Below are 27,394 nucleotides of genomic sequence, written 5' to 3' on the forward strand. Positions count from 1 at the left end.
GAACGGCGTTACTCCTCGCACCTTGTGCGATCATGACTTATCATGCCTTCGGCTAATCCAAATTGCTTAGATTTTGGCATATCAATTTTTATCTTTCCCCAGTATTGCCTTGCTCTCGTAGTTACATCAAACCTTGTGGTGTGGATATTATGAGGATTGAAGAGTTTCCAAGCTAGCATACGCGGGTACCTACATGTATTCTTCTTTAGCGCACTAACATCCATTGAATTCAGAGCACATCTCCTCCTCACCTTCAGCATCGACGTTTAACACAACATGGCGACAATTCATATCGTGCGACACGGGCAAGCCCTTCACAAGTAAGCATTAAAGAGAAACCATGATCTGATAGAGCAGCCGAAGTCTAACTGATATAACCCATTCAGTGTTGATCGGGGTTACCTCCACCGAGATCCCCCTCTGACTGAGGTCGGATCTCAACAAGCGAGCAACGTCTGCCTGCCAGCTCAGCCTGACCTTATAATCGTGTCTCCGATGACTCGTACCATTCAAACGGCTCTTATTATTTTCGACCAGTACGTCAACAGCTCTTCCACCAACGTCGAGCTCCAGGTCTGGCCAGACCTGCGCGAAACCCACGACGAGGCCATTTGCAACAAAGGGTTATCGCGCGCCGAAATTGCGACCAAATTCGCACAGCTCGATTTCTCCGCCTGTCATGAAGAGTGGGATTATCCGCCTCATAGTTCCGAAGGCGCTGTCGTGCGCGCTGAGACGGTTCGGGGGCGCCTCAGGGAACTATCTCGTTCTTACAAGAACATCTTCTTGGTGACGCACCGTGGCTTTATTGCATTCTTGGTTAAAGGAGAGAGGTTTGATGTTTGCGGTATGAACCCTTGCTGCCTACCTTGTCCTTCTACATGTAGCCCCAAACAGGCCCTACGTCTAAATGAATCTATGGCTAACCAGTACTTTGCTCTATGTTCCAGAATGCCGTTCATATAGATTTGCCGCTGAGGGCGAAGTCAACGATCAAAGGCAGGGTATCAACTGTGACACGGGTGAAAAGCAAGACTTTGGCCCAAGCTTATTATTACCTATCATTTTGCCATCTCACGACGACGGAAGTTGCGACAGGGAAAGATCTGAAACATAGCCATAGAGTTCAAATACATCACGAGTTGCCAAAATAAAATGACCGATAATACTACAATTGCAAAGAGGCGATAATAACCTCGCTCGGTGTACATGTTGAGATGATACACACGACACTGACCTCCATCATTACTACCAAAAAACGACTTACGCGGTAACTGCAGTCTTCTTTTCTTCCCTTGCTGCCACTGCCGCCCATAAACCAGCTCTAACTCTTTGAAACACATCTCTCGGGACCAGTTTACAATTATGAGTCCTTACATCCCAGATAGGTCGACCGAGATTAATGTCTGCGCCATTCTCAAGCAGCAATTCCACGATTTTATGTTGCCTTAGCTCCATGGCAACATGTATCACCCTACCGCACTCAAACTTAATTCTCTCCTCCCGGTCCATCTTCAATTTGTACCAAGCAAGGCCATGGTAACCCACGTTGGCATCGGCGCCATACGAGAGCAAAAGCCTAACCATGTCTTCGTTTCCATATACAACAGCACGGAACAGCGGATGAATAAACTCCTCTTCTTCTCCAACGGGAAAGTGGCAGCAGGTGTCAGTATCGAAGGGGCCTGGTTCATACGGCGGTTTCCGATCCGTTTCTTCGAATTCGCACCTCACGCCATTTTCAAGCAAGAGTTTGGCCATAGGGCCATCGTTCTGATCAACCGCGAGGCTCAAAGCGATCGTGCATATAACCCGACGAGATTTTTTCAATAAAACCTCGGTAATTTGCTGGTTGCCCGTTCTCACGGCGGCTACCAGGGCATAATGATCCTCGAGATTATAAGTCCCGTAATTCGCATCAGCGCCGTTTTCAAGGAATAACCTCACTAGAGAAAGATTTTCATGCTGCGCAGCCCATAATAGAGGGGTTTCACGCCACTCATCCATGCGAACGTTCAAGTTGACTCCGTATTCCAGTAGCTGTGAGATGGCATTATCGTATCCAGCCTGCAATACTGCTTTGAGGGCGGCGAGCTTCTGGCATTGGTCAGGAACAGTGATATAAGCCTCATCGGCTTGTACGACATCTTCAGATGTGATAGGCTCCATAGCTTGAGGAAGGATATGCTGCTTCTCTCCTGTAGCGCGATTGTAAAAATGGAATCCTTGGGGATGAGAGTCTTCCCATATTAGGTCCCAATTATTATCTGTTTGGACGAGCGTTTGGCGGATTCTAGGGGTATAGCTCCTGTGCTCCGGATACATCCGATTAAGACTGAAAGGTAGAAATGGCGGAGAGGGTGGTGGCTCATGTGATTCAACCACTCCATGGTGCTCAAGGTGAGAGGAGTAATAGTCTGGTTTAAAAGAGGGTTGATATTTGCGTTGGATGAGGGTGTGCCATTCGATTCCCTCAAAGAACGGGTGAGCTTTAATCTCGAAAACGCCTCCCTTAGCTCCCAGCCGTTGCTTGGGATTGCGACAAAGCAATCCTGTTATAATATCCTGAGTTGTTCGTGGTAAAGACTCGGGCACTTCAATGGTCTGATTGAGGATCCTGTCGGCAATTTTTTCAGGATCCTCATCATAGAAAAGAGGAAGCCCTGTTAACATTTCGTACAGAAAAATGCCCAATGTCCACCAGTCTGCCATACGATTATCATTCTGATCAAGCAGTAATTCGGGTGCTGGGTATTCTGGTAGTCGATGCTGTCTCCTAGGGCTCCCATGGCTGATTTCCGAGATGAAAAGACCGAAACCGCAAAGCGCAATATGACCCATGCCGTCCAGTAGAACGCTTCTAGGCTTCAACCAGGCGAAAATGTGATGTTTATCATGCAAATACTCTAACGCGCAGAGAATCTCGGCAATATAAAATCGAGATCTGTCGACATCAAAAAATTGCTGCTCCAAGAGATGGTTAAAAAGGTGCCCTCCCATGGCGAGTGGAGAGTTGAGTTGTAATCGCTCCTGTGATTGGAAACAAAATGTGGTTGGGCATATGAAAGGATGGTTGATGCGACTAGGCAATTCGCTTGATACTTGGGATAGAAAATGCTCGTCCGTTTCAAACAGTTTTCCAGCATACATTGCCTCAAATTTGCCCTTTTTATCCTGAATGGTGAATCCAAAGTACTTCCTGTCTACGCCATAAAACTGACCATCAAACTTTTCCTCTTCCAGTGTCTTATTTTCCACGGTTGTATAGTCATAGCTGATGCGAATCATGCCGATGCCATCTTCAATCGGTAGCCACTTAGACGTAGATTCTCCTCCTGGCGCATTAAATGGGTGTACTCGCGCTGATCCGAGATACACGTCTTGTTTGAACTGGGAACCTGTCGGATGATAGAAGGAAATAAGCAACTCGGAAGGGCGCGTAACATAGAATTTACATATTCCATAGCCCCAGTGCCATGAGGGGTTTTCTGTGGTCCCCCAATAGCATGTAAGAGGTATCTGACATTTGTCATATTCAACTAGTGTTTGAGGATATTTGCATCGTAGGCAATAACCTAACATTCTTTTATCTGCTGTATGGTTATGATCATAGTTGTCGGAGTAATAGCCATCTGGCTCCGAGTCAACAGTTCCTTTAGATAGACCAACTGCTTCGTGAAGGGTCACAGTTAAAATGCCAGGCAGATCTGGCGTCGAATTGTGCATTATGTCTGTAGGATTGATGTCTTTCCGCTCATTGTCTATCAGAGGAATGTCAGTATTCGCTGAATATAATTACAAATTAGATAAAACTATGAGTTGTGTGTACCTTCAGCCATCTTTCAACCTTCTGTGGCCGGGGGTGTTATGTTGCTGTGAAGATGGAAGGTCAAAGGCATGGAAGAGCACATCGTTAGAAATCCTCCTAGTTCTCGATTACCGAGAATATACGGTTTATCCTCTTGAATGGTTTATAGACAACTCGTATAAAAAACAAAAGTTGTTGGCTTGGCGTCCAGCATTTCGGAAGTACGGCACGATGCGCAGAATGATACAGGGGTCGAAACAACCTTACCACGAACACAAATAAACAGGATAAACTAAAGAATATGCATCAATGGCCAGAATCAGGCAACCTTGAGCGAATGTATGTATGAAAAAGAATGCAGGAGCCAACAGCTCACATATTTTTATCGCTGACTGGGGTTTAATTATAACCTAGGCGATTTGGAACTTCTGGCATACCCTGGACATTGAATAATGATGCAGCAAGAGACCTTTTACTCCCCTTTCTGTAAAATCGGATGAGAGGATGTTGGACAACGGTTAGTTCGGCGAATCTCGTTGTTTAGGACGCTTAATCCACGGGACGCGACTGCAGAATGCGACGTGCCGAGCGTGCTGGCCGTCGTGGTTACACTCAATCAATTACGACAGCTGCATTGAAGACAAATGCCTATGACGGTGTATCAACCGAGTTGAGTATGAGAAACTCCGTCTGTAATTTTATGTTGGCAAATTGCTATTGTCTAATGCGGACTCTCTTTTAGAGACCGACAGTCCACATGATCATGAGATGTAGGCATATAGATGTATACTGCCGTAATCAAGCTGGGTTAATTTCGTCTCCCGTATTATCATGTACCGCATCTTGCAACCAGTTACCAGAAACCCCAAGAAGCGCCAGCTACCAATCTCTAAATTTGCTGAGGAACTCTGAGTGCGGCTGCAAATAGGCGACAAAGTTGACGGGTGCTTGTTTCAGAGGGACTTCAATTGGATTTACCCTACGAGTACGTAGGTGCTGTGGTGAGAACTCAATTACTTAGACAGTTCAATAGCAATCTGTGTTTAGTTCATAATTGTATAGAAACAGTAACTCCTGGGTTCATGTACACAACATCATACATGAAAGAACCTAGTAAAGATGGTATGCTTATTATATACATCACTTCGATATTCCCAATTGTCCTCAAAGACATCCTTTAATCCTCCTTGTACCGTCATTACACGTCCGCCCACCTCAAGACTGCCCGCGAACATCCTTGACTTGTACTGTTCTATCCGAACTAGTTTCGTCTCCAGTATTAATTGTGGACTCGTGTTCGATCAGCATGATTTGTGCCTCTTCCGCAACAGGACGGTGTCTGATGCCCTTTGGGACGACAAACATGTCGCCAACCTGCATCACAACATCGTCCAGGCCCTCGAGCTCGATGGTCAATTTGCCAGCCAGGAGATAGAAGAGTTCGTCGGAGTTTGGATGTGAGTGCCAGATGAATTCGCCATCTATTTTGGCAACTTTGACGTGGTGGTCGTTAATTGCTGCGACAAGGCGCGGGGACCATTTCTCAGTAAATGAGTCGAGGACTTTTGGGATAGATTCTGCTGTCGACATGGTGATTTTGGGTTTCGCGAATTACTTGAGTTGGTCTTGAAGGATGAGGCTGAGATGGTTGGTGGATGAAAGAAAATGAGTCCACTTGGTTCACTTATATCATCTATACTGCTCTTTCAACTGATATTGATGGCCATGAGCATGTGTAAGATGTAAATGGAAGATCTAAGAATGGCCGGCATTTCTCAGCGCGTGGGGCCAAGGGCGCGGGATGATTCTAGCGTGCGCCCTTGCATCGAGAAACTGACACAACTGTGGGGAGCGCCAAACAAGGATGGACGATATCCGATGCTTTTGCTATCTTTCACTCAGTCAAGTCAGCCTCTTTCAGTTGCATAGGCAAAACAATAAGCCGCTTTATCAGTAACTGATGACGCAACCCGCATTTCGACAACTTCCTATTGGTTGCGCAACATCAACTATAGGTTACAACAACACGGCTTTCACAACATGAAACAACATCAGATGATTTTCTTCTTAGACAAAGGCACTTTCATCCGCATCTAAAATGTCAGTTGTGTGCGTTTCGACCAATGGTAGCGTCTGGGTTTCGGATTAGCTCCCCGCAGACCCCGCCAAACTTTTTTCTAGATGCCGCCATCCCGATCTCGGATAAAGTTTTGATGCATCTTCATCCAGTCGTCTCACAATGATGCAAGCAGTATGTCTTCTACATGCTCCAGATCAGGCCAATTGGGCGATGGCTGCATGCCGTATCAATGACAAGGTATTTGCTAACTTCATGGCTCTACACAGCGTGGAATAGCTGGCCGCTCCGCCAGGAGATGCGTCACGCTCCTCGGCCGCACAACACCGCGATCTCTAGCACCACAGCTGCCTTTAGCATCACCAATATGCCGTTCATACGGCGTCACCGGTGCCTATCGAAGGCCTGACGCTTTCCACTCACAGCTCGATAGCTCTCGCAACTCAGACATCCTCTCCTCCTCCCCACCAGCCGTCGGAAAGCCTCAGACGCTCACTGAGAAGATCGTCCAGCGGTACGCCGTCGGCCTTGCGCCGGGCAAGACGGTCCATTCCGGCGACTACATCTCCATCGCGCCGCACCGCAGCATGTCCCATGATAACAGTTTTCCAATCATCAAGAAATGGATGGACATAGGCGCCACCAAGGTCCATGATAGCAGCCAAATTGTCATGACTTTGGATCACGACGTGCAGAATCGATCGCCGACGAACCTGAAGAAGTACGAATTGATACAAGAGTTTGCTCAGAACCATGGCATTGACTTCTTTGGCGCTGGCCGGGGTATTGGCCATCAGCTGATGATTGAGGAGGGCTATGCTTGGCCGGGAACCTTGACCGTTGCGTCTGACAGCCATTCCAATAGCTACGGCGCAGTTGGAGCCGTAGGTACTCCCATCGTGAGGACCGACGCCGCCAGTATACTTGCGACCGGTCGGACATGGTGGCAGATCCCGCCTATCGCCAAAGTCACTCTCCTGGGCGTTCTACCTCCGGGTGTTACTGCGAAGGATGTCATCGTGGCCCTCTGTGGATTGGTGAATGACGATTCTGTCCTAAATCACGCCATTGAATTCACTGGTTCCGAAGAAACAATGCGTAGCCTTTCTATAGACGAAAGAATCACAATCGCAAACATGACGACGGAATGGGGGGCGCTCAGTGGGTATGTTGGACTTGTTGTAAGCGTATTGAGAACCAGACTGACAACCGTGACAGGCTTTTCCCCATTGACGATGTCTTGATCAACTGGCTGCGAGCCAAGGCCACCACATCCGCCATGCTCAACTCAGAGCCTGATGCCAATGCCCGTTTTACACACGACCGGATCGCCCAGCTATCCGAGAACCGGCTCACTGCCGACCCCGGTGCAACTTACGCCAAGTCGCTTTATCTCGATCTTACATCCCTATCCCCATTTGTCTCAGGACCCAACTCTGTCAAGGTGGCCACGCCCCTTCGCGATCTCGAGGCGCAAAAGATTCCTGTCAACAAAGCCTGTAATTATGACCACTCACGCCGTTTCTTCTGAAGTTTACTAACTTGGCTAAAGATTTGGTATCCTGCACTAATGGAAGAGCGTCCGACATTGGTGCTGCCGCTCGTGTATTCCGCGAGGCTGCCAAAGATGGTGTTACACCCAAGATTGCCCCTAGTGTCAAGTTCTACGTTGCCGCTGCCTCTCTAGCTGAACAACAGATAGCGGAGGAAGCTGGCGATTGGCAAGTTCTCCTAGACGCCGGCGTGGAAACACTTCCATCAGGATGCGGACCTTGTATTGGGCTTGGAACTGGACTGCTTGAGCCGAACGAGGTCGGCATAAGCGCATCAAACAGAAACTTTTCAGGAAGAATGGGATCTAAAGAAGCAAAGGCATATCTCGGATCGCCAGAGGTAGTCGCCGCCAGTGCCCTTTCAGGTTATATCAGTGGTCCTGGATGGTACCAGAAGCCTGAAGGCATCGACAAGGTTATCCTCGGTGAGGGCAGTGGCAACCTCGAGGCAGATAAGGCCATGAGCGTAGAGGATGCCCTAGATAGAATCATCGCTCAGGCTGACAGCATGATTTTCGACGCCGAGAAGGATATGGGCGGTTCTACTGTAGCACCTGCAGACACCGCTGAGGAAACGCTGACCGACATTGTACCTGGTTTCCCAGAGAAGGTCGAGGGCGAGATCGTCTTTTGCGACGCCGACAATATCAACACAGACGGTATCTATCCCGGCAAGTACACATATCAAGATAACGTCCCGGTCGAGAAGATGGCGGAGGTATGCATGGAAAACTACGACGCCGCCTTCAAGGATATCACCCGCCCAGGAGACGTCCTCGTCGGAGGATTTAACTTTGGCACTGGCTCATCACGAGAGCAAGGTAAGCGCCCCCAGGAAGGGATAATCTTGTCCAAAGAACTAAATTAATTTGTTTCGACAGCTGCTACCGCCATCCTCGCCAAAAAGATCCCGCTCGTCGTCTCCGGCTCTTTCGGCAACATCTTCGGTCGCAACAGCATCAACAATGCGCTCCTCACCGTTGAAGTGCCTCGCCTTATCCAGCGTCTTCGCGAGCGCTTCCCCAAGGGTGATGGTACCGACATCCAGCTCACGCGACGAACGGGATGGAAGTTCCTGTGGGACGTACGTAGGAGCAAGGTCGTCGTCACAGAGGACAACGGAGAGACGTGGAGCCAGAAGGTGGGTGAACTGCCGCCAAATGTGCAAGAGATCATTAGCAGGGGAGGTTTGGAGGCGTGGGTCAAGGGAGAGATTGCAAAGTGAAAAGTGATTATTATGCGGGTGGAGTATGAAGAAAGATACCTCAGTTTAGAAAAAAGAAAAGAAACCTTTCAGATGTAAAATATACAACTCATTACCAACACAGTCCCGTTAAGAAACCGTCGAGTTTCAAGTCTAACCCGCTCAAGCGCCCTTTCTAAGAAACATCCTCGCCAAGCCTGCAATTCTCCCAAGTTGACCTATTCTATCGCCCTCACTATTCTTCAAATCCTCCGCGGCGCCACTAAACGTCTTCCAAACCTCAATGTACTTGTTCTTCGTAAGATGGCTAGTACCAATCGACGTCAGCGCATGTTCCATCTGCTGCCGTTCTCGTATCTTCGTCAAGTCATCTTTCGTTATTGCAACAGTATGATCACTCTGATTCGTCTCATTGGTATGCATGATACCCAACCTGACACACTCCATGACCAGCGCAGCCAGACCAGTAGCCAGCGCAGTTGCCACCGAGCTACCAGAATGAGCTTCGAACTTCTGGAATGTCTTGTCCTGCACATCTTGATAGTTGTGATCAATCACAACCTCATGACCTGGGAAAATGAAGCTGAGTTCGTGCGCATCGCCAACCGTGTCGAGCATGCTGCCTGTGGCTTTCGCAGCCCCGATTCTGAAGCTATTGGGGTTGCTGCCGTGCGGATACATCAAGTCGGCAGACTTTCCCTGATCGCTAGCAGCACAAAACATGAGGAGGCCTTTAATATTGAGGGCGTTATTGATTGCATGATCAAAGTCTGCCTTTTTAGTTGGTTCTGTAGGTGGCTTGATTGTCCAAGACATGGAAATGATCTGAGCGCCTTGCTCTGCTGCATAATTTATCGCCTATAACTTTCATTAGAGGAATGTGGAACTAAAGGCAATTATATGAGTCAACTTACCTGTATCGCACTATCGGGATTTATTTGAAGTTTTGTTGAGCCCTCAGTTGCAAAAGTCTGCAGCTTGATAACGTGAATAATAGCGCTTGGGCAAATGCGATGAATTAATCTAGCCATCAACGTTCCGTGACCAGACGGAGAGTCCCAGTATGGAGATACGCGCCATGTTGAGCCTTCTCGGTAGTGGTGGAAGCTCTTACCTGGGAATCCCATGCCCTTCAGGTCTGGATGCATGATGTCTGTCCCGTCGTCTATCAAGGCGACCACCACAGGTGTCAGTGATGCATCAGTTATCTTGTCTCTCAGGGCACGGATCTGTCTAAAATGGGAATTAAAGTGTTCCATGCATTGCATCCACTTGTGTGGATCAACGCCGCGTTCTTGGCTTTGGTTGAGCTGCCCTTCTCTTGTAAGAATACCCATTCCGAGGAGATAATTGTGAGCGGGAATTGGGCCATTTATTATAGGTTGCTTGTCAGATCGCCAAGACTCATGAACTCGTTTCACAAAGTCATTGAAGTTACTGTTGACTCTTGTATCGGATTCAGAGCTCTATACGAAAGCGCATGTTAGTAAGTGGCTGGGTCTTCAAGAGCGTTGATTTGAATACCTCAACTTGGGTGACACTAATTGTCTCCAACGTGGGGATCATAGCCAAGCCCTCTTTTTCTGACCACGCCCGTAAGGTCGTGTTCTTACCGCTCCACTGGAGATGAAGTTCCCGTAAACACATCCCAACTCGAGTGAGCGATACGGGGTCAAGATCCAATCTGCGCCAGTCAAGTATCTCAACATTCTGCAGATCGGTAAGTCTCTTCACATATATGTACATAAGTAGTCACTTACAAATGACTCCAATGCTTCTTCTATGGCTTCATCACTATGTGATGGGGTTTTCAGATCGTCCACAATAACCTAAAAAATCCGCTTAATAAAGAGTATTCAAAAATTGGTTTCCAAAGTTCATGGCATTCTTATACCTTAACAATGCGTTTCACTCCTTTCTGTTTTAACCAGTTGAAAAAGAATATCAAGTCCTAGAAGAGTTAGTTTACTAGAAGGCGATATTGCTATATTAAAACCTACTGTCCTAGTCTTGCGCCTTGTAGCTGGACCGTCATCACCCTCAATCAACTCAATTTGGGGAAACGCCACGTATTGAAGCACACTGTCCAGCTTAAGATGGCCGAATTGTTTCTGGAATTCATTTTTCCTAAGTTTCTTTGGTGGACCAAAGTCAAACCACAGCTCCTTGTCTACCGAGGCTATTAGAGACTTGTCCCATACAGAATAAACGCACATAGCACAATCATCACGTACCTTGCTCGTCTTGTAGGCGCAGGCAGCGAGAAGCACGATCTGGCCTTTGAGTTCGAAGATACAAAAGCTTCAGCTGCTCACTAATTAGCTTAGCAGCTTGTGCTCGCTCCTCTTCCTTTTGAAGAGCCGCCGCCCTTATTGTGTTTTGTGCGGAATCGATTGGCGACCCCCGAAGTGGAGAAGACACCACTTGTGTATCCAATTGTAGTTTATAACCACCGCGGTCTCTAGACGTAGTAGTAATCGAATCTCTTCTTTTCAAAGAACTAGCAGGGCCTTCTTTGTCTCCAGACAGTGATGAGGGTCCCATTGCGCCAATTTCGAGCTTAGAAGGGGCCCTCTTTGGATCTGATTTCGTATCAGAGAGCTTGAGCTTGTCCCCTCTCGTTTCTCTCGCTGGCGCTTGGTCGAACCTTCTTTGTACTGTCTTCCGAGTACTTTCGTGGTATTGGTAAACTGAGTAAGTGCGGTTATATGTCAAGATATCGACATCCAACGCTTGTGATCCTCGGACAAGCAATTCTTCGACAATGCCAACTTGTGTCTTACAGCACCTCTCATACTCTACAGCCAGGTGCAAAGGTGTACGACCTCTATGATCAGTGATCCTGAACAGCTCCTCGGGAACAAAACTGCAAATGCTTTTGACGATTTTCTCTCTCTGCTCCTCGGTACTAAAATCACAAGTCAAGGCAGTATGTAGGCATGTGATTTCACGATCATTATCATGAGGCTTGCATTCATTGAGTAGTTCTGGTTTGATTCGCTCGCGCGTCTTTGACCCCACGTTGTTGCATACCGCATGACTGAACCTCTCGTTGCCTACATAGAGGGCGGTGGTGAGTGGCGTGCGATTCGCTTTGTCCATTCTACCCATCAGATGCGGTAGCTTCACGATAGCTCGTGCCATGAGCCATTGCAAACTAATTGATGGCTTAGGATTATGGTCGTAGGCCAGATAATGCAAAAAGTTTTGACCTTCCCATGTCGTTTTATCCCATTCTGTCGCTCGGGCAAGCACAAATTGTGCCCGCTGTCTGTTCCTCTCAGCTTCATCGAGACTCTGTATTGAGAATTTTCGTGCTTCATCAATATCTTGATCAAACTGCTGCCTGACATGGTCCACACCAAACCCGGATATTGTAGCTGTTGGTGGGAGGAATTCATCTTCATTGTCCAGATCGTAAATATCTCCATCCTCCATAAGCCCGCTGGCCACACGGGACGGTTTTTCTGGACCTTGAAAGCCAGAATCCATTATATGAGGGTCGTAACTAAGCTTAAAGAGAGTGTATGGCAACAAGAGGCAATGGAGGCTGCAGGTAAATGGGGAATGAGGGTCGTGGGAACACAAGATGGCGCTCTTCTGCAGAGCCTCGCTAATGAGTCTTTAACCAAGGTAGAGAGGGGTTGTTCTGCTAGCAAATGATTTTCCGTATTACCTTTGGTTATGGGGAGCACACATGTTACAGAGTTGGTGGATAAAAAATAGACCCCTGTTCTTATAGCGTGTCTGCTTACAGTGATTGGTCTTCAGACCTCTCTTAACAAACCACAACTCAACAGTGAGAACCAGAGATAATACAGCATCAAAGTCTGAAATTTTTCTTTCTCTTTCATTATAGTTAATTCCTGTCAAAGTAAGAATAGAACTAGAGGCTTGAACGGTTTCTAATTAAGAAACGGTATCTTCTTCTCAAGCCTAGTTGTTGTACAACAGTTTCTCAACCCAAATAGCGGCTCTAGACACAGTGCAAACTATTGTAAAAGTACATAGAGGTACTCTATTTGCGCAGCCAGAGATACACATGTAAGACCTAGAACCATCACCAAATATTGTCAACACCCCGCTTCATGGTTTACATGCAGTATTCAATTCACGTCACATATTGCAATATTGCTACCTCACAATGGCTGAGCTTCTGCAGAAAGATGACGACGAGCCTCTTCTGGCACTAGAGACACTGCTTCATGATATCATCACTGGTGAAGATGACACATTTCGTACCGAAAACGCGTCCGTAAACGACTGGGAAAGGCGCAACGTAATTGAGCGTACGAGAGGCAACATTCACGTTCGCGTTGACTTGATGGAGGTTATTCACGGAACCTACGACAACGACGGGGACGAGGCAACATTGATGGTGTTCCGTTTCCGCTTCGACCCACAGAAGCACTCCCGTCGAATCATAAGAGCTCGCGTCAACATCGAGTTCTTTGCCAACAATAAGAACGATACAGCTCCGATTGTTGACGCTATAGCTCCCGAGGAGAGATGGTCCGTGGTACCGACTGTGGATAGCGAGTCCATCACACGCGGCGGGGAGCTGAATCTGGGGGCTTCCGGAGTGCCTTTTCTCGAAGCAGGAGGAACCCTCAAGTTTGAGAAAACAGTCAACAGAGATGTCAGTGATGCCACCACAGTAACTGGAAGCATCAACTTGGGCACAGGAAAGAACTCGGGCGAATCAACAGTGGCTGTGTGGAATCTGCAAGAAAACAAGCGAAGACAGACTGGCGTTCCGGATTCAGTGAGAGTTGCAATTCTTCTCCGCCGAGAAGACAGCAAACCTTTCAATGCCAAGGTCACTCTTGAGGCTGACGCTGATTTCGTTACGGGTCTAGAGAGGAAGTTTTCGAAAGTACCGCTTGACGATCCGGTTCTGTTTAATCCTACTCTGACGGGGGCCAAACCCAAGAAAGGCAGAAGTTATAATGTGCAGGATCTGAGCAGCTTCGACTTGTATTCATTATGTGACGTGAGAATGGGAATGGAGGCTCATTTTGGTCAAAAAGCGGAGTGAATTGTTTCGCGATAATAGCGGTCATGTATTGGCCGAAAGAGCCTCTAAATAGAGATAAAGTGCATGCATGCATCTTGCATCGGAGTTTATGTTGTCAAGGAGCATCGAAATTAAGTTGTTAACTAGGAGAACCCGGCTCGCGGGAGGCTTCCCGCTACCGCAATTCTAGCACATGTTTCCAAGCCACATCTCAAAGAAAATTGAACTTGGCGCTCAATAGTAGATCCAGCTGTTCTTTAACTACTAGGTTGCCTTGTCAATCGCCCCAAAACACTTCCTTGGTTCTGTTTTGGTTGTATTTCCGACAACCAACTACAGAAGAAACATTGAAGTATATCATGTACTCTGATATATCCAGTCCATATGCACACTGTCCAAATACCCCTCAATTGACTCGTTAACCCCGCATCACATTGACAGAATGATGTGCTGACACTGGTGCCTTAGCAACGTTAGTAAGTATACCATGAGTGTATCGTCCGCCCTATACCCTACCTATGCTAATAACAAAATGGAAGATATGCCGATTGACTCTGAATGAGCATGGAGATTTTTTTTCTATTTTGAGATTTGTGTTATATAGGCTTGTTCTCGGGGCTACTGAAGACTAAGGTGGACAATTTCGCTTTTTTAAGCTGCCATGGCTGCCCCGGTCGCATCTGAAGCGGGCATTTCAGCAGCACCGGCTGTAGCTGGTGAAGAAAATTCTCGTGAGGATGCTGCTGCGGACGAACCCAATGAAGGCGTAGATGAAGCTAAGTTCGAGTAAGTATCCATTGATAACCTAATTCTGTTTTCCAGCTTCCAGTAGGCTTACACTTTTTGAAGCATCATCGGTGTTCATGGATTTCACGGAGATGAAAAAACTTGGGATGAGCCAGACACTTCGAGCTCCTTGGACCCAACTCGGCTCAACAGACTTTTCTCCGACATAGCCCCAAAGGGGGGAAGGTTTATCCCATACAGCTACGACCCAGATGAAGAGTCTATGGGGTGCTATACTCTACAAGGGATTTACAGATACGCTCATAAGCTACTGGAAGTTCTGGCGAAAAGCCGAACGCCTGAAATAAGAGTTTGTTTAACGACTTTGTCTTGAGGTGACATATATATCAACTTACAGTCCATTAGAATGCAAGGCGACCTATATACTTTGCCTGTCAAGATATTGGTGGTGTAATTGTCAAGTCGGTAAGGTGATTTAAAGTTCAAGTGATGAGATGTATATCGAAGTAGCTAATCATGTATGCCTTGGCAGGCCATCATTATTGCTAGCTTAGATGAGTCTGCATATGCGGACATCTTGCATTGCATACGTGGTATTGTAAAATAACTCCAAACTCATTTGATCAAATAACAATTCCCAAGCTCTAACACCTATAGATATTCTTCGGCTACCCACATCGATCACCTACAATAGTTCATCTTGAAGAACAGCTATTCTGGCTTCTCTCCCTGAACAATGATCGCCATCTGCGAGGCCATAAGATGACGCTTGTGAAAAGCCTCGCTGAGACAATAAGCAAAGTCAACGATTTGTTTATACATACAAAAATGCTGATCCAGGCACGGGTCGTCAACATATTTTCCACTCATGATGATCCTGCGAAGGGAGTGAGTTTTTTTTTTTTTTAATAATTTTGTTTTGTTGAAGTTTTTTTCCTAGTGTCATTATATCCAGGAAGAGATTAATTAGAATATAATAGGTTTTCGATAGATTCACTGCCACTTTAGGCATCCCCTTTGAGTATCAGCTGTCGATTGTTAAACCACATCTCCAACTGATTGATGTCGAGGCGCTGGACTCATACGCTAGAGTGATTTCGCCAGATGAAGACTGGCTTGGTACGTATGCCCACACCTTGTTTTATTATATCCCATGTCTAATCTGTCAAATCGGGGAACAGACTTTAAAGAGGTGCACAATGACGGCCTGCGTAAATCGCTACATCAAGCATCGCCAATCTACCCAGCTTTGAAGGATAACCCAATCGAATCCAATCCAGAGCTAGACATTCTATCCGAGGCTAAAAACAATCGCATCTTACATATTCAGTGTACCTCAGATGCAAGCAAGATAGCCGATAGCGTGATGAGCTACCTCAGCGAAGCAAAGAAGGGAGAGTTGTACTATTTCCGGTTCAAAAGCCACGATGCCAGGTTCAACACGATACCAGCGATGCTGTGGACATTTTTTGCTCAATATGTCTACAGCCGCCCGAGGACTCTTATGATCGATAGCTATTTTCCTGAAATTTACGGTGAATATCCTTGGGGGTATCAACGTCTTCTTCACATGTGGCAGAACGTTGTGGTCAGAAGTTGTACGCTCGACCTCTTTATTCCCCCCAAGTTGACAAGCCGCTCATACACTATTAGATGATTCAAACTATCCTTTTGTTTTAGGATGCCTTGACGAATGCGACGACTCTGTTTTATTTTTCCTATCTGAAATCTACAACTACTTCACAACCATTGAGCACCGTCTGAGGATTGTCATCATTACGACAAAGGGGACAGCCAAAGACAAGCTTATCGTTGACGCACTCTCTAAATTCCCCACAGAAAGCATAGCTCGCATAGACTATAACTTGCCTACCTCCGAGCCACTCCATGATGGATTCAATGTGTCTATGCTTTTCCAGCAGAGCGATTACTATTCGGTCAATGGCTTACGAGACAAGATAGAAGCCTTGCTTTCCAGTTGCTCAAGTGATGAGCAATTGCGTCATTTGCTAATCGACTACTTCAAAACCACCCCAGATCCTTCAAGATCCTTCTCTCGCATCTTTGCCAAGAGTCAGACGCCCTCGCCGGAGCTCATTTTTGCGAGTATCCTAGAGGATATCCCTGAAAAGTATCTCGTGTGGGCCCTAAAACTTCTATCTTGGATGCTATCATCCTTCAGACCGCTGAGGACATTTGAATTCTGCCGGATCTCAGATCTATGTCTTAGAGATATGGCCAACCGGGATGCAGACAGGTCTCCAATGCGTGGGCGCATTACCAACATCATCCACCAGTTTGGAGGATTATTGGTCACAGTTCACGACGAAGTTCATTTCAGTCATCCCTCCATCGGTGGCTGGCTGAAGTCTTCAGATCCCAGCAAAGGTCAATTGCGCATTAGGAACTGGTTGTCCCAAGAGACAGAACGAGATCGACACATGACTATTGTACAAACCTGTTTAGACCATTTAAGGGATGGCACTGATCAGATCCGAGCCTGGGCTACCCAATTACCGTACGCAACGGAATTCTGGGCAAGTCATTACAAACAAGCCGATCCAATGAGGGACATTGGGAGGATCTTTGAGCATCAGTCGCGGCTAGAGCGCTGGATAGATGCATACATGGCTTTACCTACCCCCTTCTTAAAGCCATTCAAAGATCGCAAGCCGCTCACCATTGCGGCACATTTTGGCTTTGAAGGCATTGTCAAATCTACTCTATCAAAGAACGAATACGACTCTGAGACACTAAACCAAGGATTAGTCGAGGCTGCGAAGGCGGCCGAATTACCTGTTTTTCGCCTTCTTATCGACCGATACCCGGACGGCCTAGACTTGAACAAAGAATATGTGCAGGCTGCTTTAGAAGCGGCTCTCCGTAGTGAGAGTTATGAGCTGTGCCATGAATTGGTCAATCAGGTACATTTATCAGAGCAGCCCTCAGAGATTAATGATGTGCTTGACGTCAAGAACCCGGATAATCATGTCCAAGATACGACCAAGGAAGAGGCAGCACCACCAAAAGCTAACAACCTATCATCTTGTTTGAAGACTTGCCTACGCTTGGCTTGCGAACTAGATATGACAGATATTGTCGCCAAGCTGCTCTCGTTCGGACCAGAGAACGATACCACGTTTCTGGAAAGTATCTCAGACAACGAAACTACACCACTCCTAGTTACAGCTCAGTACTCACGACTTGATGCAGCCAAGCTGTTAATTGCTGCCGGCGCAAGCGTCACTCCGAATGACAATAAGGAATTAGCGATGCCGTTGGAAATTGCAGCTTCTCATGGATCCAGCGAGATGACGGATCTTTTGTTAAGTCACGGAGCACCAGTTGATGCCAAGGGTTTGAACAACCAAACATCTTTGGAAACGGCCTGCGTAGCGGGAAATTTTGCAGCAGTCGAATCTTTGCTTCGTTATAGAGACTTTCGCGATTATATAACACAAGACATACCAGCTCAACCACTCATGATTGCTGTACAATACGGTCATTATAAGATTGCAGAGGCGCTTCTTCGTCACGGGGCAGATCCAGATCTCCCGGAACAAGACGGCCAAACGACTCTTTGGTTGGCAGTCGTGTATGAGAGGATCGACATTTGTCGCCTTCTGCTAGCGCATAAAGCAGATCCAAATCTAGCCCTCAAAGACAACAGAATCACTCCACTAATCTCTGCAATAATTAATAAGAGCATGGAGTTGGTCACGCTACTTGTCGAAAACGGTGCCGACGTGAATCAGCCACTAGTCAAGCAGTGCACACCAGGTCTGTTCTTGACGTCTTACGACATGAAGTAATTGTACTAATTGATAGCAGTTTATATGGCTACATTTGGGAACGATATCGAGATAGTTCGGTATCTTCTCTCTCGTAACGCAGATCCTAACATCGCCAGGGCAGACGGCATCACTCCTCTCTGGCTCGCAGCACAGCAGGGATATTCGGAAGTCGCGCGACTGCTTGCTGAAGCTAAAGCTGATGTTCATGCCACTGATGATTCTGGAGGGACAGCATTGCACGCTGTTTTTGATTCCACTGAGACTGTCCGTATTCTTCTTGAGCACGGCGCTGATATTAACAGAATGGACAAGAACGATGCAACGCCTTTAGGACTCGCCATAAACAGTAACCAAGTCAACGCCGTCAAAGTGATGCTCAGCGAGTCAAAGATCGAGCCTGACTGGTCAATGCTGTCAATGTATAGAGCAATACAGCGTGCAGTCCGTGACGGCGACACTGACGTTATGTCCCTAGTGCTCGAGGCCGGAGTCAATGTCGATCTTGTGGATGAGCAGAATGGCGCTTCACTCACACTTTGGGCTATGTCACGTAATGATGACAATATGATCCGGACGCTCCTCGAATTTGGACCAGATATAAGCCACAAAGACAAGGACGGAGACACAGCACTTCACAGTATAAGAAAAAAGACGCCTCTGGCATCTATTCGACGTGTGGTCAATGCCGGCGGTAAACTAGATGCCATGAACGATGATCTCGAGACACCTTTCATAAGCGCAATAAGGGCCTGCAATATGGAAGTCTTCGACTACTTCATGACAAAGCCGATCGTTGTCGATACCCTTAATAGTCCTTCCTTCAACAAAGAGGGTGCGCCGTTGCATTTTGCTTGTGCAAGAGGCACAATAGATATGGTCAAAGTATTGATCAAAAATGGTGCAGATATTAACTATGCTTGCGCCTCAGCATATGGCACTCCATTGATAGCAGCTACTAGACGACGGTGGGACGATAGCAATATGCTATCAGAGAGCATTGTCAAACTACTTCTTGACGAAGGCGCTGATCCAACAATATCTGCAGGCCGTGCAGGATATCCTATTATATCCGCCAGCATATCTTGCTCAAGCAAAGTAATCCAACTACTACTCGACCACAAGGCCTCGGTAGACGTCGAAGATCCTTTTGGCAGAAAACCAGCTCATTTCGCCTGTTACAACACGCTCGAGGTTTTCAAGTCCCTTAATCTTCCAGATTCAGATTTCGCAGCCAGAGATATAGTCGGCAGAGTTCCCCTCCACTACGCCGTGCTCAGAGGCCAAATTGACCTCGTCGAAGAAGTCTTAACACGTTCTCAGAGAGTTGGTATTGATATTGACGTTGTCGACGACGATGGATGGACACCGCTGCTCTGGGCAGCACGTGCGCCTCGCCTTTTCTACTGGAGAGTAAAATTAGACCCTTCACAATACGATGCCATGATATCGTTTCTACTTAGCAAGGGAGCGAATCCCAGCATTCGTGGACATGGATTATACAAGGAGTGGACTGTCTCTGAAGTTGCCTACTACCATCACGCTGACAGGTAAGTCCCCATTCTCTTCTTCATCGGATAGTTTTAGAAAACATTATTATTAACTCTTTCTGTTCAAAAGTATCGCCGACTTGGTCGCAGACAAAACCCTTCAAAAGAACAAGAGACGCGGACCAAAGAAGAGAGGGAAATTGCAACTCGAATGGTCATTTTGCGACTGTTGCTACGCCGAGATAGCGGGCATTTATTTCAGAGGCCCAGGCAGTCTGGGTATCGAATTATGCTTCAAGTGCTACAGGTCGAAATCACGCATCGCTCCTGGGGATGAGTTTACAGATTGCGGCTATGACTTCGACGAGGACGACGAAGAAGCGGACACTGAGTCAAAGGCTGCTCAATCAGTGAATGAAGAGGTGTCTGTGAAGGATCAAGAAAATGTACAGATTCAGTTTGACGATGAGGTTGTAGAAGAGGAAGATATGGAGCTTTGATTCTAGTGGTAAGACGTATATTTAGACAAGAAATGGATCAATTAACGGGTTAGAAGAGAATATGCTGTGATTGGTGGAGAACCATCCGAATCTGATAAACAACCAAGGATGATGGTTACTGAGCTGCAACAATGGTAGACAGTCTATCAACGGTGTCCCTATGGCTTACGAAGAAACATATAAATGGAGAGCGCAACTTCAAATATGAGAGAGTCAACATGAATTACAAGTCTCAATGATCTCTTCTGCGTCATAATTGTCTCTATCTACAAAAGTAGAACTCAGAAAACGTCGCGATCCCAACACAACCATGCATCAGACATCAATAGCGCAACCAGCATCCTCCGCATAATAAATAACCTTGAACTTAAATCACCCGAGTCTATTGCCTTCTACTCTAGGACTCAATCCTCAAATCAAGGAAAGGCTCCAAAAACCATAACGCGAGATCCATCACAAAACCCCCAAACGCACATCACACTCCTCTCCCACATCCCGCCTCAACCCTTGTCCAAAAAAAACCCACCCACGCGCACGAGATCTCCTTTTCTTCCAGTCCTTCTTACCGCCCCTTCCATACGTTTAGCAGACCACCTGCATCTACATCATCTCATAACTCAATCACACCACCTAAATCTCACTCCATCTCACCATTTCCCCAGATTGATTTTATTTCCTCCTTACCGGCGTTCCGGGTAAAAAAAAAAAAAAATGAATTCCCAGATCTACGGACTGGCCTGGTAAGAAAATCCCATCGTAGATTAAATCCTGCCGCGCCTCGGCATGGATGAGCGTCCCGCTGCGTCCGGCACTTTATTTTGGCCGCCCACCCGATTTCCAAAACAAGGTACATACTCCGTGTTATATACATTCGTTTCATACACGTCTTTATCGAACCATTATGATGACATCGAAGCTTTATCGCAACATCAAGTCACTATCACGACATCAAACTGTTCTTGCAACATCACAAGACTATTATTGCAGCGTCAAAATAATATGACAACATAACAGAAAACAGCATACGACCCAGAATGTCACCGCAAGAAAAATACACATCAACCGAAATTACGACTCTCGCAAAAAGACCATGTAAAAAACATAATACGCGTATTGCTCACTCTCTCCGAAAGCCCGTGTCATGCCCAAGTGTCATCCTCTTAACGAAATCTATCTGCAGTTTTCTCATTGGTATCTCTCTACAAAACAAAAAAAGCAAGAAATTCGCCAAGCACTATCCCGCTCCTTCAATGATCAAAGGCGGGATAAAACAATAAATCCCAGTTTCGCAGTTCCAAAACCTGTTGACGATCCCGTTTCCCGTTTCCTAGGAGCCAATCGTAACAACGCGCAATAACCCGAGAGGATGTCCTTCCTTTCCATCCAAATAGTAAAAAAGGAAAAGGGAAAAAGGAAAAAGAGAAAGAAAAGAAAAGAAAAATTAGTTCCACCTTCTCCCACCATTCTAGAATCGCACAGATCGTAATGTCTTGTCGGAGTTTTTCGAAATTTAAAATTAGAAGAAGAAGAGGGACAAAGAAAATGTGATAAAAATTGAATTCGGGCCTTCACTGCTTTGACCTGGTCCGCATTCCCGTCATAGAGGATGAGCTCCTAACCGAGCTCGTAGTTGTGAGCATGGCAGGCGTAACTCCATCCTGCCTCTGCCGGTTGTCGAATTCCTTCAAAAACGCGTAGACGCTGCCCAATGGCAAGTATTCAAGCAGCGGCCGCAGTTCGTCGGGGAACATATCAGCGCCGTGGTCCTTGATCTCCTCGTTGACGCGGTTCAGTCGCAATATCTGCATCCAGGACACAATGTCGTCGCCCAACAAAAAGGCTGGGAAGCGCGCCTTGCCCATGTCGTCAAGGATCCACGCGTTGCGAAAGTAAGGTCGGTTAAGAAATTCAGAGATGGCCTTGTAGCTAGGCACATCGCGGGGGTCCGTGATGCCCTCGGGTATGTTGCTCAGATGTGCAACAGGGCCCATCCATTGGAGCGCAGGGGCATAGTCGTTGGGATGGGCCTCGCGGTCACCTGGCTCGCCAAAGGTGATAGGCATGCACTTGTCCCAGGCCTTGATAATCTCAATTGCGAGGTCAGAAGTCGAGTCCTTGAGCCCCAGCCAACCCACCACCATCTTGGCGTGGCGGTATGCTCGCGCCATATGAGCCCTCCGCTCCGACTCCTCACGCGTGTCGCGACCGTTGATGCATAGGAGGTCGAGCCATATCCGCAGAGGCGGTGTGCCTCCCCGCGGCGCGCCTTGCTCGGCGATCATATGTCGCACATTCTTGAGTAGAGACCGCAGCCATCCAGGGGCTTTCTTGGGCGGCGTGGGCAAAGGCGCTGGCATCGCTGCCGGGCCCTGGAGGTCGGTCATGGAGGCATCTGGCGTTGGTAGGGCTGCGGCCAGGAAGACGACTCGCATGTAACGCAGTGCCTGGGCGAGGTGGACAGGAATGGATATGGCGGCTCCATTGACGAAGATCGTCTCTGTGACGGTGATGTCGCCATACAGGGCCGAGAGGCCGATGAAGTCGGACGGGTCGCTTAACCGCTCGTGGACCAGGCGGCATACGACGCGTTCGTTAATGTCGTTGGTCGTCGCCGGCTGCAGCTCAAGCAGGCGAATCTCGCTCCCGGACCGGTCGAGCGGGCGGTACCGAATAGACGTTGCGGCTTCGGGCGGGGCCATGATTGACATGCAATCAAGACTTCAGATATTTAGAAAGGTTACTTTGGCGCGGGAAGAGAAGGTCGGCAAGCCATTTTCAGGCAATCTCGATTGCAGCGGCACTTATATCACGTATGGAAGGGGTCGTGTCATTTCCGCCGTAACATTGGGCTTGAACGTGAGCCCTTGCAGCCCTTCCCCATGCCGGGGGTCAGGCGTGCAGTCGCATTGCCAGGTCGTAAGGGTTTAAGAGCACCCGATGCCGCAATGGTAATTAGCAGCAGGCCAGGCAAAAGGGTACGATCCACCGCTAGCTGAAGGCCCTGCGTCCTTCTCTCAGCTTCTCTCTGTCACGATTGAGCCCGGGGACTCAGCTTGGAGTCTGGGATATGAGACTCAAAGCTGGAGCTTCTCGTCTGAGAGCTTGGGGCCCTACTGTACTTGTACCAACGATACACGCGATGACGCTTGTCCCATTTCCAACCACCAACACCCAACCAACAGCAGTACCGTACTCGGCAGCTTCGCTCGTGTGCTGGTCTCGGTATGGGTATGGGTTTTGTGCGGAGTACCAGCACGCCAATCCGCTTTGAGCATCCTGTCCCCAGCCAACTGATTAACCAATTGCCGCGAGGCGTGACAGAATGCGGCAATGCCAGAGGGTCCTTGACAACACCAATTGGTCAAGCTGCAGCTGTTGGCCTGGGAGTTGTTGTTCGGCACATCCGGATCTGGCTCGCGTCGGGGCAGACTGCCAACATCAGGTAGTATTATTCTTAACGTCCAATAAGGCATATAAATTTGACTCGTCGAAAGCCTCGCTAACTTGTACGGGTGAGTATTCGCACAAGACTCAAGGTCCTTTCACATGGCAGGGAAGTGGTCTATTTTGCTAGCCCGATATCGTATCGTTGCAAGGACCAAGTGGTGCTAGTCAATCATACGGGACAGGCCTTTGAGCAGAGTATCTCTTGCGGCCCATTACCTAAGTGTTATCAAGCGTCCTCGTCATGCGTTTTTTGTTCCCAGTCATAAACACTTGTGCAGCCCGTGGATACCGGATGTTTCTCGCAGCCTGTCGAGCTGGGCTCGGCAAGTGGTGGCCCGGATTACCGGCCTCGTGGTCCTGCCTTATCGCAAGCGGCAATTGCTAAATACAGAAGAAATCTGATGCAATGCAGAGGCAGACGATGTATCGTGCAGGCGAGGCGATCATCCAGCATGGAAGGCCTGTCACGCAGCCGGATGCTCCATCATCGATGTTACATTCGTGATTCAATCGACTTACCAAGAACGAACCACAACGCATAAACAGCCAGGCCGCAAGATCCTATGCTCGTAAGACTCATGGCCAGCCAAGGCGGCTTTTCAAGGTCAGGCGCAACATCGACAAACTCCAAACCCATGATACTACGCTGTTTTCTCACCGCTTCAAGTATTGCAGACAGCACATACATGACACTATTCCAAAGTCAGCAAGCGTCCGTTGAAGAAAACATGGATAAACCAACAAACCTAATATCATTATGGAGAAGAACCATCAATCGAACTACAGGGGCCCCCTCATGTTCTTGCGGGAGGAGAAATCCTTCTTTCTTATAATCCAAGGCGAAGATTTATCAGCGCAACTACGGAGTATCGTACTAGGTAGCAACCCGTGTTATAGTTGACCGCGGTAGGGGCGGCCCGGTCAAGTTGTCCGTCCTCCCCTCGTCGTTTTTGATCATCCTGGGCTTTCTCCTCGTTCGTGGTTCATTCAGATCTGTTTCGATTCACTTCTGTCCAAAAGAGTAGTATAAGTTTGTAAACATCAGCTTACCGTCGCCCGCGGTTTTCAGCTGCCCAGGTCAATATTGGCTTCTTCCCCTCCTCTTGCGTATATCCATCCCAGTAAACCTGATAGAATGTGACCTGTTATGCTGTTGGTTCACCCCAAACTTTTAAGAGGCTCCATCGAACTGCAGCTGCGCCTTTTTGGGAGGGCTTCAGCCGTTCATACCGCAGACCCGACGCCCGCCAGATGGCTGTATAAATGGAGGGAAGGATCCAATCCTCGAGCTGAGGTTGTACCATCAATCCAAACAAGTTGTTTTCCTCAGTGTCGATCATCATGGCCTTCTCTTGGTGCCAATCCTTGTCTCACCAGAGCTACTGGAGCGAGTTTGACCTCAAAGGAGTTAAGATCAAGGTCAAGTCTCCAAAGAGCCAGGCTTTCCAAGACGCCTCGGATAAGATTCCCCCATATTTCTGGGTCAAGGGCTTCCGTAACCGGGTTAGGAGGCTCTTAGGGCGGAAGCTCAGAAAACACTCTTTTCCCATCCATCCGGGTTATTCAGAAGCAAGAAACTTGGTCGGCCATGGTACCGTTGCGGAGTTGGGAATGTTGTCGAACCAAGCCAGAGACTTTGTCGTCGAGGTGTTTGGGGACGTTGGAGATGTGGCAGATACCTCGTCCGTGAGCGAGAACCAGTCTCTGTCTTCTCTAGAATCAGGGCCTAGAGTAGTCCAGCTTAAATTATCCACTGATCTGCAGAGCTGGAAAGATACCCAGCACGCAGCGGGCAACATCCTGCCACCCAAGGGCACCGGACTCAAACAAGCCTCGGCCCAAACGCTCAGCAAAATCGGAGCAACTGACTGGCCCGATGCTTTGAAAACGAACAATGCACTCTTCGGGTGCGGCATCGCCAGCTTGCTCATGGGCGCTGCGGATGCGACAACCATGTTTTCCAATTATGTGACCGACATGGTTTTCTATTATGAGCACGGGTACAATTACGTCTACCCGACGCTTGAGCCGCTGCTGCAGAAAGGCCTAGAGGATCCGCATGCCCTGCGCACCCCGGGAGGACGCGAACGACGAGACGCCGTCTCCCTGGGTAAGCAGTATATCCAGGGTAAGATCGCGCTAGAGAACCAGCACAAGAAGAACTTGTCATATCGGTCAGCGCGATTGGACCGACGCACAGCACAGATCGTCTCCTTGTCAGAAAGCAGCTTGCTGGGCATGGCGGCTGAGGCGATCGCACGTGGCTTTGACCCTGCTGCCGTCATGGCTGACCTGGTCTTCAGCTCGCCGAGCACTGACGTGGTCGACGTGGGATGCGATTTGGTGAACTCCGAGGTCATGAACTCGTTCCTCAATGTGACGGACATTACAGAAACGGGCGTCGTTAGCGAGGAGGTGCTGCATAAGATATACGACGCGTACGCCGCGATTGGCGCCAGGATGCTGACCCAGCGATGGCATGAGCCCGTCGCCAGGATGTGCGCCGCTCTGTACACATGGCATATCCAGAACGACCGCCACATGTTCTTCCGTCGCGCTCTCCTGGGCTGGCCCAAGGCGCGCAAGACACCGGCCAAGCCTCAGTTCGAGGCGGATTTCGACGAGGCGTTTGACAAGCAGTACCGCACAACGGGCTTCAGCAGACCCCTAGATGCCAAGCACGCGTGTAACGGCGAGGACACTTGCGATCACGTCAACGATTTCTTCCATCGTCACCAAGATAAGCCGCTGCTCAAGGAGCTCTGGTGGCAGCTGGTCACCGGCCCACTGGAGTATATCCGGGGCGGCCAGGTCGATGAGGAGCGCGAATATGATTTGGCCGAAGGGTCGCGTCTGGCCATGGCCGACCTCTTTTCACGCGGCCAAGTGCTGGAGATGGTCTGGATCATTGCACATGCAAACTTTCACGCCTGGCAGGTTAATTACTTGTTTGAGGCGGCCATGTTTGGCAGCATTCTGGACGGGGGCAAATTAGCAGGCAAGCTGGACAGGCAGGAAGAGAGTCAGGATTGACGGATTGATACCCAATATGAAGAATACCTCAAAGTGAGGTTAAGATACGGCGAGGTGACGAGAGGTGACGAAAGGTGATGAGAATTGACGTGAAGTCGTCGAGGGAGATCAAGATACCAGCGGGTCCGTGTCATGTGTCTTCGTATTCATGTCCCTGTACATGTATGCGGACGCAAATGGGCGGGGTACCAGTACCACATGCATGGAGGCGCATCTCAGATTGGTGCCTTAGATGCGCCGTTACGAACTTACACACGAAGTATATGTACTCAGTTAGGATGAAATGACTTATGGTAATGCAATATATGATTAAATGCAATCAAAATTCTCTATACTGTGCATCCAGTAGATATTCGTTAGAATTTGTGCCTTTAACAGCAATTATGGGTTTACAAATTATGTTACTGCTGTTCGTTGGAAGTTGTCGATCTTTGACCATCTCAATGTTACATGACTTGATGAAACCGCCACGTTACGAACAGTGCATCCATAGGGGCACAGGTGCAAGAGTTGTAGAACATAAAACAAACTACAAATGAAAATGAGGAAATTTTTATCGGATATTACGTACTTTTGAAGTCATAAAGCGCTCTGATGCTCCTTTGCATCGTCAGTTGCCCTTGAAACTATTGCGACAAGGAGGCATCTCCCTAACCTGGAACTGTTTTCTCCGGTTTGCCGTAAAATTGTGTAGACACTCCCGAACATCTTGTGGAGAAGATTACAC

General features: G+C 48.0%; 9 protein-coding genes across 9 annotated transcripts; 5 read left to right on the forward strand and 4 right to left on the reverse strand.

Moving 5' to 3' along the window:
• Positions 1 to 213: 213 nt before the first annotated feature.
• Positions 214 to 1,164, forward strand: V8C40DRAFT_247665 (uncharacterized protein). Its single transcript, XM_083216383.1, has 3 exons — positions 214 to 320; positions 387 to 847; positions 951 to 1,164. The coding sequence occupies exons 1-3, from the start codon at positions 277 to 279 to the stop codon at positions 1,115 to 1,117; spliced, it is 672 nt and encodes a 223-aa protein (XP_083071958.1). The 5' UTR covers positions 214 to 276; the 3' UTR covers positions 1,118 to 1,164.
• Positions 1,165 to 1,263: 99 nt separating this feature from the next.
• On the reverse strand, positions 1,264 to 3,839 carry V8C40DRAFT_266810 (kinase-like protein; the record flags this gene model as incomplete). The annotated part of the gene is made up of 2 exons (XM_083219793.1): positions 1,264 to 3,761; positions 3,830 to 3,839. The coding sequence occupies 2 exons, from the start codon at positions 3,837 to 3,839 to the stop codon at positions 1,264 to 1,266; spliced, it is 2,508 nt and encodes an 835-aa protein (XP_083071959.1).
• A 994-nt stretch (positions 3,840 to 4,833) lies between these two features.
• V8C40DRAFT_247669 (RmlC-like cupin domain-containing protein) lies at positions 4,834 to 5,555 on the reverse strand. Its single transcript, XM_083216384.1, has one exon. The coding sequence runs from the start codon at positions 5,396 to 5,398 to the stop codon at positions 5,024 to 5,026; it is 375 nt and encodes a 124-aa protein (XP_083071960.1). The 5' UTR covers positions 5,399 to 5,555; the 3' UTR covers positions 4,834 to 5,023.
• A 164-nt stretch (positions 5,556 to 5,719) lies between these two features.
• On the forward strand, positions 5,720 to 8,734 carry V8C40DRAFT_33252 (uncharacterized protein). Its single transcript, XM_083222848.1, has 5 exons — positions 5,720 to 6,059; positions 6,155 to 7,050; positions 7,104 to 7,384; positions 7,438 to 8,259; positions 8,320 to 8,734. The coding sequence occupies exons 1-5, from the start codon at positions 6,048 to 6,050 to the stop codon at positions 8,661 to 8,663; spliced, it is 2,355 nt and encodes a 784-aa protein (XP_083071961.1). The 5' UTR covers positions 5,720 to 6,047; the 3' UTR covers positions 8,664 to 8,734.
• V8C40DRAFT_247672 (S8 family peptidase) lies at positions 8,669 to 12,330 on the reverse strand. Its single transcript, XM_083216385.1, has 7 exons — positions 10,877 to 12,330; positions 10,643 to 10,812; positions 10,537 to 10,593; positions 10,403 to 10,471; positions 10,167 to 10,352; positions 9,557 to 10,108; positions 8,669 to 9,500 (listed from the first exon to the last, which is right to left on the reverse strand). The coding sequence occupies exons 1-7, from the start codon at positions 12,132 to 12,134 to the stop codon at positions 8,805 to 8,807; spliced, it is 2,988 nt and encodes a 995-aa protein (XP_083071962.1). The 5' UTR covers positions 12,135 to 12,330; the 3' UTR covers positions 8,669 to 8,804.
• A 356-nt stretch (positions 12,331 to 12,686) lies between these two features.
• On the forward strand, positions 12,687 to 13,893 carry V8C40DRAFT_247676 (uncharacterized protein). The gene has a single exon (XM_083216386.1). The coding sequence runs from the start codon at positions 12,787 to 12,789 to the stop codon at positions 13,678 to 13,680; it is 894 nt and encodes a 297-aa protein (XP_083071963.1). The 5' UTR covers positions 12,687 to 12,786; the 3' UTR covers positions 13,681 to 13,893.
• A 42-nt stretch (positions 13,894 to 13,935) lies between these two features.
• Positions 13,936 to 20,410, forward strand: V8C40DRAFT_247678 (ankyrin repeat-containing domain protein). The gene is made up of 11 exons (XM_083216387.1): positions 13,936 to 14,135; positions 14,199 to 14,445; positions 14,509 to 14,755; positions 14,812 to 14,871; positions 14,939 to 15,004; positions 15,064 to 15,294; positions 15,387 to 15,525; positions 15,588 to 16,004; positions 16,060 to 18,186; positions 18,238 to 19,747; positions 19,818 to 20,410. Exons 2-11 carry the CDS (start codon positions 14,321 to 14,323, stop codon positions 20,185 to 20,187), a joined length of 5,292 nt encoding a protein of 1,763 aa, XP_083071964.1. The 5' UTR covers positions 13,936 to 14,135; positions 14,199 to 14,320; the 3' UTR covers positions 20,188 to 20,410.
• Positions 20,411 to 21,411: 1,001 nt separating this feature from the next.
• V8C40DRAFT_33317 (uncharacterized protein) lies at positions 21,412 to 23,096 on the reverse strand. The gene has a single exon (XM_083222849.1). It carries the CDS (start codon positions 22,893 to 22,895, stop codon positions 21,756 to 21,758), a length of 1,140 nt encoding a protein of 379 aa, XP_083071965.1. The 5' UTR covers positions 22,896 to 23,096; the 3' UTR covers positions 21,412 to 21,755.
• A 1,257-nt stretch (positions 23,097 to 24,353) lies between these two features.
• On the forward strand, positions 24,354 to 26,732 carry V8C40DRAFT_33429 (uncharacterized protein). Its single transcript, XM_083222850.1, has one exon. The coding sequence runs from the start codon at positions 24,976 to 24,978 to the stop codon at positions 26,665 to 26,667; it is 1,692 nt and encodes a 563-aa protein (XP_083071966.1). The 5' UTR covers positions 24,354 to 24,975; the 3' UTR covers positions 26,668 to 26,732.
• Positions 26,733 to 27,394: the final 662 nt, after the last annotated feature.

This window comes from Trichoderma camerunense (assembly GCF_050948025.1).
Source record: "Trichoderma camerunense strain CBS 138272 chromosome Unknown V8C40scaffold_11, whole genome shotgun sequence".
Lineage (NCBI taxonomy): Eukaryota > Fungi > Ascomycota > Sordariomycetes > Hypocreales > Hypocreaceae > Trichoderma > Trichoderma camerunense.